Here is a 19,775-nt window from a genome sequence, read left to right as displayed (position 1 = left end):
GTCCTATAAGGACATTTTCAAACTTATACATGTCCTTATAGGACGAAACTGCAGTAACGTTAGTTACAAATAGAAGTGGTAAAAAATATAGAAAGTTTCAATTCTCTCTTCTTCATTAGCTCACTATTATTATTATATTAAAGGTAGGATGAGTAGTATTACTGATGAGCCCTCGCTCGAAGCAATCATCTAAATAAAACTAATCGAATTATGTTGTCATTCTAAAGATGAGGCATCATAAAACTAATTCATCTCTCCGCTGGAAACGCCCTTGTTGGCGTCAATCCAAGTTGGTCAGTTCCTACCTCTCCTAAAATTTTCGAAATAAAAATACATTCACGTAATCTCTCCATGAAGTTATTTTTAACTATAGTGAAACTGTGTATTGCATGCGTTATTTGATCTCATTCAATCTTGCGCTAACTTTCTTTACTGGAGAATTCTGTTGGAGTGTACAGTAGTTTTTGAAATGGGTGAAAAATGCGCTGAATGTGGTGCACCCTCTGAGTTGAAGTGTTCTGCCTGTAAATTGGTGACATATTGCAGCAAAGAACATCAAAAAGTGAACTGGAAGAGCCATAAGAATTTATGTAAGCCCTTCGAGGTGAGTGATGACTTCATAATTGTCGTGTGATAGTCTTTATTTTAACTAAATTTATGAATTTGGTTTGTCACATTGAGTTTGGTTTCAGACCATTTACTGAACCAAAAACTCAGGTTTTCAACCTGCGTTCATAAGGTGCGTTCATAAGGTGGAGTTTCACTCGACTGGATACGGAGTTTTGACCCACAGAAAAGAGTATATCTTCCACAGAATCTGCATATCAAAATATCTCTGTGGGCGTTTCCCTAGGCTCAATTTTGGGGCCGACTTCATTTTTATTCTACATGAATAATAATAGTAATAATAACAATAATAATAATACGGTACTGACGAGACACCGGTGTTGCCCTACACTACGGGGGATATTGAATCCGTTGTGGGGAACGAGAAGTGCCGAATTTATTGAAACTATTCGTTCCCCATCCTCAGGCTCATACAAGCTAATAAGACTGATGTAGTCCTTCTCGACCACCAGACCAAAACGATATTTGTCGTGGAGTTTTCAGCTCCTGGCGAGACGAATATCGTCAGAAAAGAGAAGGAAAAACGGATAAAATATCGAGATTTTCTCTTCGAACTCCGCAGACTGAGAGGATGTGCAGCTCGTATATGGAAGCATCCTACACCATCTGGATGCCGGAGAGATGTATTCTTACCTCGGGGTGGAACAACGCTACTCACAAGAGGTAACTGCAGTGAAAAATTCTCTCCGCGGCAAGTATCAGCTCAAACTTCGACAGATCTGGTCATCGGAACTGTCGGGGAAGAATAAAGTTACTGCACCGAATATGCTTGCTGTTCCAATCTTACCCTGCTCGTTTGGAGTAGTGAATTGACTCGGAAGGAGCTGTATCAACTCGACGTAAAAACCGAGAAATTATGCATCTCTATAGGAGTTTGCATCCCAAATCGTCCGTTCCACAGTTGTACTTCCCCCGACAACAGGGAGGCCAAACTACATGACAGAATGGTACTGAATATAGCCTACAAAATCATCAGGAGTTCGGATTCCCTTCTCTGCATGGTCCGTGACCATGAGAGACCAGGAATTGGAACATTTCTCTTCAGGGCAGCTGCCCGAGCAGCTGATGAACTCGGTTTAATTTTCGACACTGAACGAGGTGATCACAGCAAAAAAACTCATATAAAAGCCGCAGAGATCACCTCACTTCTGCGGAAACACAAGGATAAGCCAATGCATGGGGTCTTCTTCAATGACATTGAAGACCTTGGCTTCCCTCAGGTCAAGTGGGCTAAAGTCGGAAACTGAGGGGTTTATCGTGGCTTGCCAGGATGGTGTCTTCAATACCTTAGTCGCATGATGGGTATAGAGGTTCCTGACACAAGGTGCAGGGCCTGCCGCGAGGCGCGCGAGACCCTAATGCACTTGCTATCAGCATGTCCAACATATGCGGTCTCGGCCTATATCCATCGACATAACGCGGCCCTAAGAGTGCCATATTACTATCTACGGCACTCTTACGGTATTGACGAGACACCGGTGTTGCCCTACGCTTCTGGGGATATTGAATCCGTTGTGGGGAACGAGAAGTGCTGAATTTATTGGAACCATTCGTTTCCCATCCTCAGGCTCATACAAGCTAATCAGCCTGATGTCGTCCTTCTCGACCACCAGACCAAAACGATATTTATCGTGGAGTTTGCAGCTCCTGGCGAGACGAATATCGTCAGAAAAGAGGAGAGAAAACGGATAAAATATCTAGATTTTCTCTTCGAACTCCGCAGACTCTATCCAGATCACTCTGTCAGGATGGTCGTTCTGATTATTGGAGTCCTTGGTGAGATGATGTCTTCTCTACTCTCGAATCTCAAAATCATACCGGCTTGCCGCACTAAGGCAGGGCACATGATTCTCGGACCCAATGATCACTTACCCCACGGTGTGAGGTAAGACTTCCATATTGAAACAGTTGAAGCGATAATAATTGAAGATGTCTCACAATTAATGAAACTTGAAAATACTAGGGTAGATATCAAAATATTTCACAGTTACATAAGGAGTGTGAATAAGAATCTTGACCAAATGAAAGTATTACTAGAGGAAACCAAATATTTTTTTGACATAATAATTCTATCTGAAACTTGGCAAATTAGAGATATAAATCTATATGATACGACTGGGTTTAATCTCATTTACAATCATGGCAACGTGAACCAAAATAATGGAGTTATTGTATTTATTAAAAATAATTTATATTTCACTCATGATATGATACATTTACCAAATGGAATCAAAATTATACAGCTGAAAGTTGAACTACGCAATAAAAATATACATTTAACATCTATTTACAGATCACCATCTACATCAATTAATAATTTCATTGAAAGTTTGTCAGAATTTCTAGAATCTTGTGAAGATAACAATAATAACGATCATATTCTGAGAGGAGATACAAATATTAATATAATGGAGAATGATGACATCACAAATAACTATCTGAATACGCTTACTGCTCATGGATTCATACCTTATATAAATTCGGTAACAAGGATTAACTCTGGTACTTGTATTTATTCGTCCTTGAAACAGATATAACTGATCACTTCTCTATTGCACTACAAATCATTTCAACTGAAACAAAGAAAAAATCATTTCATTTATTGAAATATAAAAAATTTATTGATAACAAAAAACTAAAACAAAACATATGCGAGGAAAATTGGCTGGATTTATACTCGACAGATGACATTGAACGTGCTACTCAAATATTGATTCAAAAAACCAACAAAATCGTAGAAAAAAGTACACAAACACAATTAAAGTTAGTAGGAAAAACATGAAAACGAATCCGTGGATTACTGATGGTATGCTGAAGTCCATTGAAGAGAAAACTAATCTTTATATCACAATGAAAGGCAACCCAACAGAAATAAATAAAATAAAATATAAACAGTACAAAAATAGACTGAAAAAAATAACACAGGAAGCCAAAATGAATTTTTATCGAAACAAAATTGAAAATAATAAAGGAGATTCCTCTAGATTGTGGAAAACTAATAATGAAATGACAAATAAAGAAAGTAACGAGAATACAATCAAAGAAATTCAATCTAATGATGCTTACTGCCATCCCTTGTAAGCCTCGCCTTGTTGTACCCGATTTTTCGGGCTTCTAGGCCTTTGGATATCTCGGTCCATCGTTTGCTGTCGTGGACAACTATCGGTGGTGGTGTCATGGGGCTTATCTGTTTCTCGTTCGGGTTCGTATCCGAACTTGTTTGGTTGTTGGTAGGACTTGTTCGTTTGTCCTGGGGGTTGGCCATACTGGGACCTCCGGGGTTTTCTTTCGGTTGGTTGGTGTGCCTGTCTTTGCTATGGACGTTGTTTCCGCATCCATTGCTATGGACGTCGTTTCCGCGTCCATTTCTGTATCTTCCTGGATTTCGATTTCTGTTCTCTTTTTTGCCTTACGGCTTTTTTTGGATTCCACTCGTTGGAATCCGTCCTCGTCAGAGTCCGTCTCTTAACTTACCTCCGCGTCTCTTGGACGCTTGGTTGTTCGCGGATCCTTTTTTGTTTCAGGGACTTTTTCGGTTTTGTTTACCTTATTTTTCTCCTCGTTGTCCTTGTCCTTCTGCGTTTCCTTTTTCTTTTTCTTCTTTTTCACTTCTTCCTTGTCGGGTGTGTTTTTTTCTGGTCCTTGTTTTTGTTCTCCTTTACCTTTTTCTGTTCCTCCTTTTCTTTTAGGAGTTCATCAATCCTACCGCTCATGCTTAGGACTATTCCCTTCATGGCGATGATGTCCACCTCGTACTTTTTGTTGATTGCCCATAGCTGCTTGTTTTCCTCTCTGATCTCTTGGATAGTCTCCTCTAATTTTCCGTACTCCATTTTTGATGGGGCCGAAGTCTCTATCTGAAATATAAGGGGTTATTTTTTTGATGTATCGGATTCTTTTTTGTTGTGTGCTTTCGCACACACAGTTCTGAAAAGAACTAATCTCTCCGTGCTTTGAATTATCTCGGCACTGTGATGTACACTTTGAATGATCGCTTCGAATAAAATTCCTATCACTACATTTCAGGTAACACTTCAAGCTTTCACACTTTGATGTTTACACTTCGGCGTCTTGGATCCCCACAACGGATTCAATATCCCCCGGAGCGTAGGGCAACACCGTTATCTCGTCGATACCGTAAGAGTGCCGTAGATGGTAATATAGCACTCTTAGGGCCGCGTTATGTTGATGGATATACCCGAGACCGCATATGCTGGACATGCTGAGAGCAAGTGCATTAGAGACAGGAACCTCTATACCCATCACGCGTCATGGCAAGCCATGATGAAATCCTCAGTTTCCGGCTTCAGCCCACTCGACCTGAGAAAAGCGTACGTCAGGCGCTTTGATAAGCCAAGGTCTCCAATGTTACTGAAGAAGACCCCATGCATACGCCTTTCTTTTGTGTTTCCGCAAAAGTAAGGTGATCTCTACGACTTTTATCTGAGCTTTTTGCTGAACGGGTTCCAACTCGGTGACAGAGTTGTGGTCACCTCGTTCAGAGTCGAAAACTATACCAAGTTCATCAGCTGCTCGGGCAGCTGCCCTAAGGAGAAATGCTCCAATTCCTGCTCTCTCATGGTCACGAACTATGCAGAGACGGGGATCCGATCTCCTGACGACTTTACAGGCTGTATTCAGTACCATTCTGTCATGTAGACACTCCAAACTCAAAAGTCTACGGCCGCCCTTTTATCGGGGGTAGGACAATCGTGAAATGGATGCAAACTCCTATAGATATGCATCATTTTTCGTGTATTTACGTCGAGTTGATACAACTCCTTTCGAGTCCACTCCACTACTCCAAACGAGTAGAACGGCATTGGAACGGCAAGCATATTTGTTGCAGAAACTTTGTTTTTCTCCGACAGTTCCGATGACCAGATCTGTCGAAGTTTGTGCTGATACTTGCCGCAAAGAGAGTTTTTCACTTCAGTTACCTCTTGTGAGTGGCGTTGTTTCTTCCTGAGGTAAGTATACGTCTCTCCGGCATCCAGATGGTGTAGGATGCTTTCATCTAGGAGCTGCACATCCTCTCCATAGTCCCCGCATCATCCTCTATTGAGATGGACCATTGCACATTTGTCCATCATGAATTTCATAATGCGAGTACTCTTCCACCACCCTCAAGGACTGATGGAGATCCTTCTCTCCAGAGGCAGAAAGTTCAAGATCATCCATATAAAATAAATGGGTGACCTTGTGCCTCCGGTTTCCGGGGGTGCCACAGTTATACCCTCGAGTATTTCTGAGCGCAATGGCAATAGTAAGATGCAGAAGAGAAGGGGACTGAGGGAATCACCCTGAAATACACACATTTTGAAAGTGACCCACCCTGTTTGGACTCTTGCTAGACCAGATGTTACGGTGAAGCTAGTTCGCCAAAGTAGTATCAGTTGTTCAATGCATCTCACTATCTTGCCGGGTACCGCAAGGCATCTGAGCAAATGCAAGATGAGCTCTTGCGAAATTGTATCAAATGTCTTACAGTATTCGATTATTATTATTATTATATATAGATTTTAGTTAGTGGAAAAATGCCTGAAGAAGGTGTTGTATAGCAAAACACGTGTTGAGTTTTTGTGAAGTCGTGTAGTGAAAATCTCACAATAAAGTGTTTTTTCAATAGGTTATGGCCGATTCCATCACACACATTAATAAAGCCGACAAGCTCCGAGTATTAAGTGGTTATTTTGGCTCAGAATTACTCTAAAAAAATTGTTTGGCGCACGTGTTGGCAATAAAGTTATCATCACCTGGCAGTAAATATAATCAAACAAATTTTGGCTTTATTGAAGTAGTTTATCGAGAGTTATTATTATTTACGTAATGCAGTTTTATTCATTTCAGAAACATTTTCTCAACTTTCACTATTTGTAGAAAATTCTATTTGAGATAGAATTGAAACAAATTCTGAAGGTGTTGAATTCTGATGCAATATTTGAATTTAGAACGCATACCTCGTATTATCCTCTTTATTCCTATGTGACTTTTGAATGAACCTGAAAATGAATCAAGCGATGAAATCTTTCAATCAATGATTTGAACAACTCAGACGTTATATACATATACGATAGATAGATAGATAATTTCTTTCACTACGTTAGATAATGAAATGTTTCTAGCAAGTCAAAAAAGGCATAAAAGTAATGGACAGTTAAACAACTAAAACAGTTTAAAAACAAATAAGAAACACGAATACAAAAATATAGAAAAAAATTGAGTGTGTAGACATTATCAACATTTGAAATGATTCACGTATTCTTTGACAGAATAGAAGCATAAACTCAAAAGATAATTTTTTATTTTTTTGAATTTAGACATACTGAGAATTTCAAAATTATAGGGTATGATATAAATGATATAATGCCATCTCTTGCTATTGGCTCCTCTAATTTATAAAACCCCTGAATTTTCAATAACTTCACAATTCATTCTGTTGAACAATCGAAATACTCAAGCGTATAATATTGACTTAAATCTAAAAAGGGATCACTACTACATTAGATATACAATAAAAAAAATTCAAACAGTTCTCTACAGATTTTGGGTTCTGAAAAGAGTTCAACCTTTCAACGGACTGAAACATCATCTACCGCTCTTGTTGAAAGTCATTTACGATATGGAATAACTGCTTGGGGATCAGCTCCATGTATATCTGAAACCCCTGAAAACATTACAAAAAATATTCCTAAAAATAATAATGTCACGAAGTCAACGATTTTCAACAGAGTGTTTATATGAATTGGCACCTTAGATGTGCAACAATTGTTTTCTCTCAGTACAAACGTGAAATACCACTTCAGTTTAAGCAAATCAAAACTCGTGATCACTCATACTCTACACATTACTGCGAAAAATTAACATACCCAGTAATACTGAAAAAGTCAACTTCACACAGAGCTCACTCTTTCACAAACATGAAACCTTATAATAACGTACCAGAAGAAATAAAAAAATTTAAATCTCCATCATCATTGAAAAAAAAAATTGAAAACATTTCCATTAGCAGCCGATAGGAAATTTACTCAAAAATTAAGTAAAAAAAAACTAATTATTACAGCTTATTGCACGATTTTCACTATAAAGGGTTTTACAAAAACCGGTACACGTGTTTCGCTATACAATAGCTTTCTCAAGCCTGAACGAATTGTTCATTTAGATGATTTGATTTATAGCCAGTCTTCAAGTATGCCCACTGACTATATGTGAAAAGTATATTTTATAGATTACTGTGAATTGGAACATTTTTATTATAATGTGAACGAAGTTGCTGTTATATATTTTATATAGAAACATATATAAAAAAATAATACAAATTATGAAATTAAGAAACAACAAAAATCAATTGGCGCTTCAGGGCGACTTGATTGACTCCAGTGGCGCATTTGCTTTTTCAGTTGCAGGAAAACCAGGAAAAACTTGCATCACCACATCATCTGAAGATCTTGATCTGCCAATGTCCTCTCTTCCATAGAGTGAAGTGTAGGGTGTCTCCAGAGGCTCCAAAAAATTCAAAATATTGCCAGAATATTATTAATATATCACAATAGGTTTATTCATTTGCAAACTGATTATAATCCTTTGCATTCCCATTATTTCTTTTATAACACATTTGTTAGTGAGCAGGAGGCTTCAAACATTTCATGTATTCATGAAGCAATTGGATTTCAATTTCTTCAAAAATGACCAATCTCAGTTTCTTTGAAGTTTCACTCAAAGTATTCTTCAATGCCAGTAGATCTTGAATGCAATTATGACATGAATTCTATCGTGTTGGACTGTTTGACATTTTGCCACGGCTGCATCATGGAGCTTTTTGTAATAATTACTTTGGTATTTAGCATTATCTATATCTTTTGAAGCTATTAAATTAAATGTGTGTGTGGCATACTTTTCTTGATCAGAGAGTTGCAACTCTCCAAAGTCTTTAGATTACTCTGAAAATTGTCTTAAGGTTAACACATTTTCATCATTACCGTCTTCAATAATAGGATGGCAGTGTTCCATGTGAGTACAATTTATTACCATTCATTCAAAGTAGAACTCATGTGAATGATATCTGATTCTTATTCCTCAACAAATGTTTGATATACAAACTGACTAGAGAAAAGTATCTTCTGTATAATTCAGTGTTCATATAGAAGTATTTGTTTCGAAAGAATTTTTTTTCTTTCGTGTAATTCAATGTTTATATGAAAATAGCTGTTTCAGGAGGACTTTATTTCAGTTTGTGTCTGAAAGTTACTTCTTTGCATGATCTACACATCCATGTATAGAGTTACTTATTTTCAAATTGATTACTTTCTTCCTTTCTTTGGAAGATTCTCTCACCCTTTTTTTGTATCAAGATGGAGCAGTAGTTAGCCAAAAACTTTCTTTCCCAAAAATTAATCACTCCTAAAAATATAACCCTTTCAATTCGAATAACATGCCTAACTTTAATATTTTAAAATGAGACCTGAATCTCTTTCACTTATTTCTGTTTCTGAATCTAGTTCATATATATTGAAAACTCTGACCATATTTGATCCATGACTGAAATAGTCTTCAATATTTTATCTTTAAATTTTCAAGTCAAATTCAGAATGAATCTCTGCTCTGTTACTTCATCATAACTATGTGTTCTCTCAAACCTCCTGAAAGACAAACTTACGCTTTTTCAATCAAATGTATCACAATCAATCCAATGAGCAGTTAGGTTAGGTTGGGTTAGGTTAGGTCCAGGGTGAGTGGGTTTATTCGACCTGCAAGAGTTTATTCTGGCTCACACCCATTCATACTCGACCAAATGAACCTAGAATCTTGACGAAGCCGATCAGTTTATATAGTGAGTGGTCTTTTAGGTCAGATGGTAAAAGTACGGCTCTGAAAACCTGATTCGGTCCCCAGCAGGGCAGGCACAAAGTATGTGCTCTGCTGTTTTATTATTTTCCAAACAGAGGCGACATACACTGTCTTCCGACAGTCAGAGGCTCTGCATATGATTATTCAAATAACGGTGACCTGTGAGAAGGCTTGTTAGACATCGTAGTTCATCCTTACTATAGTCCATCAACTTCTTGATATCAGGCTTCGAAGGGTAAATAAACGCTTTGGAGTGAGCCGATCCTGGTGAATTCTGCTAGAAGTCCATAACTCTTCTTGCCGTTTCAATCATTGTTTGGCAAAGCCTAAAACGATGCCAATACAGGTTCTGGTCAGATGAAGCTGCTTGCAGCACCCTCCTTTGCAAGGGAGTCAACAACCTCATTGCCTTTCAGGCCAGTATGGCCAGGAATCCAGACCAGAGACAATCTGTTAAGTCTCCTCTCGAAGAGAGTCGTTTTTGGTAAATTGCTACCAATTTAGACGTTATTCGGTAAGAGCCAAGAGCTTTCAACGCCGCTTGACTGTATGAAAATATTTTCATTGATTTGTGTATTAGGTTGAATTGTTCCAATCTCTCCGCACTCAATTCAATAGCGTAAATTTCTACTTGAAATCTCTGTCCTGGATCTGCCAGTGAAATCACCTACACCAGGACCTGAAGGTGGTGTTTTTGATCCATCTATGAACCAACAAATATCGGCTCTTAATATTTCCTTTTCTCGGAGGATCCAGTCCTCTCTACTCGGGAATAGTACTTCATAAGGAAGTTCATAGTTGACGGTTGGGATGAGCAGTTAGTTAAACCTAGATAGCTTCTCTTAGATGATACCATATATCGGTCTTGGTGCATACAAAATTGACCTTTTTTAATGGTTCCTTTGTATTTTTTACATATTCGGAGAATTTTAATTGTTCTTCAATTTTTGTGTTACATGTTTGCCAGCGCATAATTTTTGGTTGAACAGTTAATTGCTGTGTACCCTCCAATAAGAGGCTTGAAGGATTCATTGATGTAGGTGACATGGTATCAACTAAAAAAATTCAAAACCAGTCTGCAGGTGATCTTCACGATCAATTTCAGCGGGAACCTGCTACTATATGAACAAAAATTATATCCAAGACAATCGTCTGTGAGATAACTTAGGTATAACTCAATATTCATCATGATATCAGCTGGAAAAGTTATCGTTTTCGGCAGACATATACCAGATCCTACAATGTAGTGATGCTAGAAGAAATCAGTGTTTCGAATTTAATTTCGAAATATTTCTTTTTTTTACATTTCTGTATATTTTTTCCTCGATTTCTTTTAGAGAAATCGTACATGACCTGCTTGATGCCCTATTTCAGCAAAAGTAAATGCTATAACATACTTGTCTTGACAGAAGTGTATTTTATTTCAGATTAAAGAAGATCCTGTCCTTGGAAAGTGTTTGGTTGCGACAAGGGATTTAAAGGCAGGCGATGTAATTTTATCAGAGCTTCCAATTGTGTATGGTCCACGGCCTCACATGGTTGAAGAAGGACCCGTTCCTTGCCCAGGTTGTTGCAGGTATATAATATCACCGTTTAATTCATCTGATGAATGAATACTGGAATACATTCGATGGTATTCTGAAAAAAATATAAACATTTGGCATTTGAAAATAATAAATAAATAATAAGAAGATTTGAAACGTATTTTGGAAATATATGAATCTATTATGTAATTGTCACATCAATTTAAAAAAAAATTATGATGAATGCAGTGGCGATGAATTATCTGAAAGAAAGGTAGATAAGTACTATTTTGATCATTTCCATATTGATTTCAATTTAAGAGCCACCAATAGACAGTTGTTTAAGCCTATTGGGCATCGTCAGTACCGGTCAAACGGTCCTCGATTGCGAAATTCATCTTGATTTTATTCAGGTTGGAGCCTGGCTCCCTTGCCCTTTGAACTGATGTTTGCCAGAAGGACAAACGGGTCATGACTGAGGTGGTTGTTATGGTATGGAGGCATGAATGTCCTCAGACATCAGTACCGTCCTTCACGGTGTACCCCTGCCTGGCTGGGGTGAGTTGGATGAAAACGTTGTTCATCTTTCAACGGAAGATATAGGGACCTCATTCGACAAAGTGTCGGGGCCTTCTATAACGGGAGGGGACGGTCCTCGATTGCCGAAATTCATCTTGATTTTCTTCAGGTTGAAGCCTGGCTCCCTTCCCCTTTTAACTGATGTTTGCCAGAAAGATAAACGGGTCATAACTGATATGGGTGTTAAATGGTATGGCGGCATGAATGTCCTCAGGCATCAGTACCGCCCTTCACGATGTACCCCTGCCTGGATGGGGTGAATTGGATGAAAACGTTGTTCATCTTTCATCGGAGGATATAGGGGCCTCATACGACAGAGTGTCGGGGCCTTCTATATCGGGAGGGGTCGTCTATAGCATAATCCATAGCTTCCCTGACTAATAGGTTTTCATGAATTTCTGCATCATCAAAAACTCTTTGATTTCTCGACTGGATGGACTGCCGAATGGAAGGCAGCTGCAAATCTCTGCGGATGGCTTCATTCCGCACGAACCAAGGAGCATCCACAATCATCCTTATTAGCTTGTTTTGTAACCTTTCCAGAATGAAAATGTTGGACGGAGCCGCTTGTCCCCAGACGCCTGAAGCATACATGATGACAGACTTGAACATCGTATTGTAGATGGTAATTTTGTTTCTTAGACTCATTTTTGATTTTCTATTTATCAGAGGGTACAGACGTGCTATCCGACCCTCGATCTTAGATTTGACGCACATTATGTGCGGGTTCCAAGTGAGCCTACGGTCTATTAGAAGGCAGAGGTAAAAGTACCGCGCTTGCCAGTTAATCTCCCTTCCAGAGATTTTCACTTTCCTGGTCGGAGTCTTATCCGGGTTCACTCGGATCTTCCAATTAAGGTACCAGCGCTCGAGGTCGTCCAATGCACGTTGCCGTTGCATATAGACGACACCGAGCTCACGACCCATGGAAGATGAGAGGAGAGCCGTGTCATCGGCGTAAAGAGATATCTTCACACGCTCGGGCCTCGGAAGGTCACTGGTGTAAAGTGAGTACAACGTCGGAGAGAGCACGGCCCCCTGTGGCACTCCAGCAAGGATCTCCCTGTTATCAGACAGAGATCCCTCTACTCTAACCTGAAATGTCCTGTCTTTCAGGAAGGACACGATCCACCGGACAAGGCCCCGAGGTAGGTCGAACGCGTTTAGCTTGTGCAGAAGACCTTCGGGCCAAACTCGGTCGAAGGCCTTCGAGATATCTAATAAGACGATATGCACTTTTTTATTAGTGTTCAACTCGCTGATTGTATTTTCGGCCAGCCTTAGAGCCTGTAACTCAGTGGAGTGGTCTCTCCTGAAGCCGAATTGTTCATCAGGCAGAACATTTCGGTCCTCAACTTCTTCGTTGAGCCTTTGGAGAACAACTCTTTCAGCCAGCTTAGCCGCCGAAGAGAGTAGACTTATCGGACGATAGTTCTGTGGGAACAGCGGGTTCTGACCCTGTTTTGGGATCATGACAACGACCGCATGCTTCCACCTACTGGGGAAGTATCTGAGGGTTAGCGAACTATTTATTATATTCAGTAGGCACTCGACGCAGTTGTCCGGGAGCCTCTTCAACAACTTGTTAGTTATTGAGTCGACCACCGGTGAGTCCTTGATTGAAGACAAAATGTGAATAACCAAGAAAAGTACTGCGTAAACGCAAGCGAGACATAAGTGGAACCACCTATAGGTGTGACACCCAAGTCAACTTGCCAAGTTTTTATGTCATTGTTGATGGTTTGACCAATCAACTGACAACTGCGGTAGCAGAAATTTGGAAAGCTATCCTGGAATGTCATCGGAAAACGCAGTTATTTTATCAAGTACTTTTCTTGGTTATTCACATTTTGTCTTCAATCGAGGACCGCTTGCCCGGTACTGACGATGCACAATAGGCTGAAACAGCTGTCTACCGGTAGCTCTTAAATTGAAATCAATATGGGAATTATCAAAATAGTAGTCAGTTTAGACATTCCCATCTGTAGAAAAATAATCCAAAACAATATGCATAACAAGAAGTAAAAATCTTTTTATTGGTTCAAACTTCCATTGTCTAATATGAAATAAATTGATTTGAAATCCCTGAAAGAATGAAAATTGAAAATTTTCGTCACCGTTCTGAGAATCTCGAGACACTGAGCCAAAACGATAGTAATGGAAGTGTTATCGTTTGTGTTTGGATCTCCATGAGACATTTTCAACTATTGCTGAATGACTCTAAATTCATTTGTACAACGGGAAACAATTTGTTTCACCTTATTTTTCCCTGAGCTGTCCTTTAGCTGCCTCAGCGATTCGATTTATACCTTTCCAATCGTTGCAAAACGCTCTCTTTTCATGGGTCTTTTCAATCTTGGGAACAGGAAAATAGTCGCAGGGGGGCAATTCTGGTGAATACGTTGGCCAAGGCATGTAACGGTATGGTTTTTGGCAAAAAAATTACGAACAAGCAATGTTGAATGATGCAAAAGCCATGCATTGTTTTTTCGCAATACCGGACGTTTTCTTCATATTGCTTCTCACAAGCGGCGTATAACTTCTATATAATACTCCTTATTGAGCGTACGATCATGTGGCCAGAACTTCTGATGCACTACGCTATGGTAATTGAAGGAAACAGTGAGTTAAACTTTGACATTAGATCGAACTTGGCGTCTTTTTTGGTTTTGGCTCTCTTAGGCTCTTCCATTGGGACGATTGGTCTCTGATTTCGATGTCATTACCATAATATATTTATGATTCGTCACCAGTTATGACCATTGTGAACAAATATAAATCGCCGTTGATGTTATCAAACAATTTTTGAGCGATGCTCATGCGACGGTTTTTTTGGTCGAAATTGAGCAATTGTGAAACGATCTTTGGTGCCACATGCTTCGTGTCTGAATTTTACGAAAAAATTCCATGGCATGAACCAACCAATATGCTGACATTTTAAGCAGCTTCTCTTATATTGATTAGACGATTCTCCATAACAATTTTTCCATTTTCTCAACATTACCATCAGCTGTTGATGTACTAGGGCTTCCAGGGCAAGCGTCATCATTCTCATCTTCTCGACCTTCTGTGAAACTCTTGTACCACTTATAATCAGTTGTCCGACTCAGAGTACAAACATCGTGGTGTGCCACTGTTAACATTTCAGGTATTTTTGAACACTCTTTTTCATTTTTCACACACAATTCGATGCACATTCTTTGATCTTTTTTTTCGATAACAGAAAATCGCCGAACACGCAAAACACTCCTAACTTTCATACCTCTCGACAACAAACTGAACATCCTGAATAACAAAAACTGTGAACGTATGTTTGAGACAAATGTACCAACATAAAAAAACGCTGATCAAATGCACATAGCCCGCGAAATATGAACATTCACCTTAATTTTTGAACATTCTATGTACATACTGACAATCATAACAGCACATAAAAGAAAAACCTGCGGTGAACTAAAAGGCTCTATTCCAGGACCTGGTGTATTCCTGATCTTCATCAATCATTTCTGAATTGAGCATTGACAGGGACAATTGAATTTTCTGCAGATAGCCAAAAGCTACAATGAAATCCAAAATTATAATGAAGATTTCTAATCGGCTTCACATAAATCAACATTGATTTTCAATAAACAAGTTGCATGAATATAGAATGAAGAAAATAATTTTTGTCTAATTTCTACGAATTCTATTATTTGTGAAACATACAAATTCTTGATACGTGCAATAGAGGAAGGGGGATAAATTTGTTGAAAGCATTGAAAATAAATAAATTATAGAAAAACGAAAACGCTGAATGATCAACTAGAACTATGAACCCCCCCATTTAAATTTGTGAATTTTGACATCCAGTTCAGAATCCATTCAACAGCTGGTAATCGTAATGTATTTTAGAAAATAATTAGTTATTGTAGTCGTAGTCTCTGGTATCTGTAGAGTAGGGAGGGTTAGTGTAGACTCACAGCACTTAGGCCACATGTGACCCACTGTACATCCTCCCGAGGAGTTGTCCTTCTAGGTCATCGTCCATCCTGTCCTTTCCAGGAAGGTGAACAGGTCACTAGGAGATATCTCCTTAATATTGGCAGGTGTAGGCCAAGACTCGTTGAAGACACACTCTCTTTGGCAACCTTGAGGTGCCTCACTGTTGCCTTCCTCCAAGGTTTTGGAAGATGCAGCGATATTACTGTCGTTGCGCGGCTTCTTCAACCTTCTTGTGGTTCCCTCCGTGGAGGTGCACAAGTGAGAGTGCTTTCCTCTAGGGGCATATGGTTCCTTGCCTTTATTCAAGGCGGAGCTCTTGGCGCCCGCCGCAGGAAGTCCCCTTGCTGTTGGACGTGATCTGCTATGTCCAGCCCCATTCCAAGCGGTAGATTGGGTGGATATTTCTCTTCTTCCCCAGCCACCGCCTTAGATTGAGGTGGAAACTTCTGTCCAGCCTCGGGATTGGTTTCTGTTGTTTCATTCATGTGTGTTCCCACGAGTACCAAGGGATGAGTTGGTCACCTCTGGCAGAGCCCCGCATTACCAGAGGTAGGCTGATTACAATGAGGTTTCGCACAGTTCCCCAAAGGGATCGTTCGTGACCGCATATCACCCTGCGGCCATTCAGCTATCGGCACGATTCCTTACACCTCAGCTTGGGTAGGCTGGTCCACATTGTCATGTTTCGCAAAGGCTTTTGAGGGGTTTTAGTTCCCCTCACCCTACTTATTTTTGCCACTGACCAGGAGTCCGGCGACCCCGTCCGTAAGGCCACATTGGCTTCCCGGACAGGGCCTCCAGTCCCCTAGCCGTTCCCCTATCCGCCACATGGTAGCCCAACCCACGGGTTGTAGTAGCGGTATTGATAATTCTGGTAACATTTTTTTTCAGGTAGGTACTTGATACAGGTGCCTGTCCTTATATATTACAAGTGATCATCTTCCTCTTTGAAGATGATCACTTGGTGATCGAAACACGTGTCGAGGTGTTAAAAATAACGATTTGGTGTTGGGAAAAAACTCCAGTAATATTCAATACTACATCAAAGGTTCCAAACAGTGCATCATAAGTACTTATCAGTGTATTTTTGAGTACTTGTCTTGGCTTGATGTATCAGTTACTTGAAAATGGTCTAATAAACTGAAACCAGTCGCAACAAATAATAAACTCAGTTATTTTTTTCATTATATACTCAATATATCGGAAATAAATGACAAATTCTCACAAATTATCTACTTGTATGGTTACTGCATACAGTAACAGTACATGTAATATTTCGAAGCATAATTGAACATAACCAATCTTGATCCTCTTCTCATCTATGAAGGATTCATTCTGACTCATACAACGGACTCGAGTACTTGGAGTAAGAGCCACCTTGATAAATTATGCTGAGTAGGCCACACCAGCATTGCTTCTTCAAGATTTGGCCCTTGAGTTGTATTCAGTAAACTGGTTTCAGGACGTTGACGTATTTAAACTATATCCTTCCAAATAATGAAGATGAATGAGATCTATTGGGTGAAATTAACAAGTCTTTCAACGCTGGCCAATCAGATTTAACTGCAATCGGCTGGTGGAGTTCATTGTTACAGTGTGTGGTGGGTCAGTTACGGTTAAACACCAGTGGTGGGTACATTTTTGAAATGTGAAATACTGATATGGCTGAAAAAACTGCTAATTTCTGTCCCTACACTCCACTTGAAAAAAATTTATACCCTGCCGCATATTATTGAAAAAAAAATAAAATAAAATTTTGGTCGTTCCTTAGTGCAAAAGCAGCCTTGTCTGTAAGATCACATGCAGTATGCATGATGAAGTTTTGAAGCAGTCCATTGCTCAGATGGAAAGAGTATAATTGATGAGGTAACGATTTGTTCGTGAATCCAATCGGTTGGTTCTGTCTCAAATTGATAGAAACTATACAGTGACCTCTGTGGAGATCTTGTTCATAACGATACATTTATTTCAAATTGATCTTTTTTTTTCAGATTGATACTTGGAGAAAATTCACCCCGGTGTGAGGGATGCGACTTTCCTGTCTGTGATCCTAATTGTCCTGGTTTGAAAGATATGGAAAAACATGGACACGAGTGTATGTTTTTAGGATTGAGGGATGTTAGAGCGATTAATGGACTCCATGACTTTTACAGACAAGATGTTCTATTAACACTTAGGTGCTTGCTACTCCAAATCAGACATCCGAAAAAGTTCGCTCAAATAATGAATATGGAATCACATTCGAATAAAAGGGGTGAAGATACACTTATCTACAAGTAAGTTCTAGTTAAAACATTTTTAAGTTTATGTTATTTCTTTCCATGAATCACTTTGTGGGAACAATTTTGCTGGACGGCGATGATTTCCTCAACATTTCAATATATACGCCATCTATTCAAAAACTAAGGTGAACTTACAATTTTCTCAAAACATATTCACTTATTCACTAATTTCTATAGTGACTTCACCAAAGTAGAGCCCTATCAGACTGGATGGCGAATCCAGCAGAATTGCAAAAAAATACATCAATTTGTAGCTGAGTAGTTGCTCATTAGTTGCCAAAACAACAATTTTGTTGCTCGTGCCGATCCCTAGAAATCGCAAATAATGCTATCTTGATATAAAGGTAGCGAAGTAAGTCAATAAATCATATACTTTTCCCTTGATCTTTACAGGAGATTCAGTTACTATTTAGTTGCTAAACCTTGGATATAGCGAAAAAATTAAAAATTTTTTTTTCTGATCTTGCTGTCTTGAAACTGGTTTTTCCTGGAATTAAAGATGATCTGAATTTGATCCTCACCAAGAGTAAACTTGAATTCACCTTGAGTATCAGCAACAAAAATAGTTGAAACCGATCGGAGGATTTTAATTTTTTTTTCATTTTCCTCGTTCTTGCTATCTGGAAACTGATTTTCCTGAGAAGGAAAAGTGTTTTGAATTTGTTGCTCATCAGGAAGGTACTCAAATATACTACGAGAATCAGCAACAAAATAGTTAGCCTTGATCGGCAGTTTTGCAATTTGTGCCATTTTTCTCGTTCTTACTACCTTGAAACTGGTTTTCCTTAGAATAAAAAGTGTTTCAGACTTATTGCTCACCAGAAGTATACTCAAATATACCTTGAGTATCAGCAACAAAATAGTTGAAACCAATCGGCCGATTTTTAAAATTTGTTTCTTTTTCCTCGTTCTTATATCTTGAAACTGGTTTTCCTGGGGAGTAAAAGTGTTTAAAATTTGTTGCTCATCAGGAGGGTACTCGAATACACTCCAACAAGCAGCAACAAAATAGTTAGCCTTGATCGTCCGATTTTTAATATTTTTTTGATTTTTCGTTGTTCTTGCTATCTTGAAACCAGTATTTTCTGGAATATGGAGTATTATGAATTTGTTGTTCACCAGAAGGGTACTCAGTTACACCTTGAGTCCCAACAATAAAATAGTTGAAACCGATCGGCCGATTTTTAATTTTTTTTTCATTTTCCTCATTCTTGCTATCTTGAAACTGGTTTTTTCTGAAATTAAAGATGTTCTAAATTTGTCGCTTATCAGGAGAATACTTGAATACATCTAGAGAATCAGCAACAAAATAGTTGAAACCGATCGGCTGATTCTTAAAATATTCGAAGTAAAACTTCTTTAGGCGTGACCAAGGATTAACTCTGATTTTTTTTTCTTATGGAAGTTACGCTAGTCAGTTCGTCGTCTTTTTAGATAGTTTGGATATTCAAAAATAGTTAACTGTATTAGTCGTGAGTATTTGTAATATACTCCGTGTCTCTTGACTCATAGGTAAATTAGGGCAAAGATCATAATCAATCAAGGGATTATTTGCTTTCTATTTCATCATACGTATGAATCGTGGAAATGAAGTTAATCAGGAGTTAACGGTTTCGATAAAACAATTATTGTAAATTGTACGGTTATATTTTTTAGAAACTTATAATTGTGTGAATTCATCTGTTATTACTTTTGTGATGCAATAATTAGTAAAAAATCGTTTAGAAATTTTCTGATGTCACCGACATTTTTTCAGTTTTATTAACAAGCGTATGTTGACAAGTGCTAGTTCAAACTTCAATTCAATATTTTTGAAACAATCAATCAATATCGTTGATTAATAATAATTAGATATTACTGGAGTTTTTTCCCAACACCAAATCGTTATTTTCAACACCTCGACACGTGTTTCGATCACCAAGTGATCATCTTCAAA

At 38.7% G+C, this 19,775-nt stretch overlaps 1 protein-coding gene across 1 annotated transcript in view; it reads left to right on the top strand.

Moving 5' to 3' along the window:
* The first annotated feature begins 379 nt into the window (after positions 1-379).
* LOC111513962 (SET domain-containing protein SmydA-8) overlaps positions 380-19,775 on the top strand; it is a 35,354-nt gene continuing 15,958 nt past the window's right edge. The window contains exons 1-3 of the mRNA XM_074184646.1: positions 380-604; positions 10,902-11,050; positions 17,549-17,833. Of these exons, the coding sequence (XP_074040747.1) occupies positions 470-604; positions 10,902-11,050; positions 17,549-17,833 (569 nt within the window). The 5' untranslated portion in view covers positions 380-469. The remainder of the gene's footprint in view (positions 605-10,901; positions 11,051-17,548; positions 17,834-19,775) is intronic.

This window comes from Leptinotarsa decemlineata, unplaced genomic scaffold (assembly GCF_025532065.1).
Source record: "Leptinotarsa decemlineata unplaced genomic scaffold, Ldec_3_MD MMD2_tig00026358_RagTag_RagTag, whole genome shotgun sequence".
NCBI classification, from domain to species: Eukaryota; Metazoa; Arthropoda; class Insecta; order Coleoptera; family Chrysomelidae; genus Leptinotarsa; species Leptinotarsa decemlineata.
The sequence above is the reverse complement of the archived record's forward strand: the minus strand, read 5'-3'. Positions and strand labels throughout refer to the sequence as shown.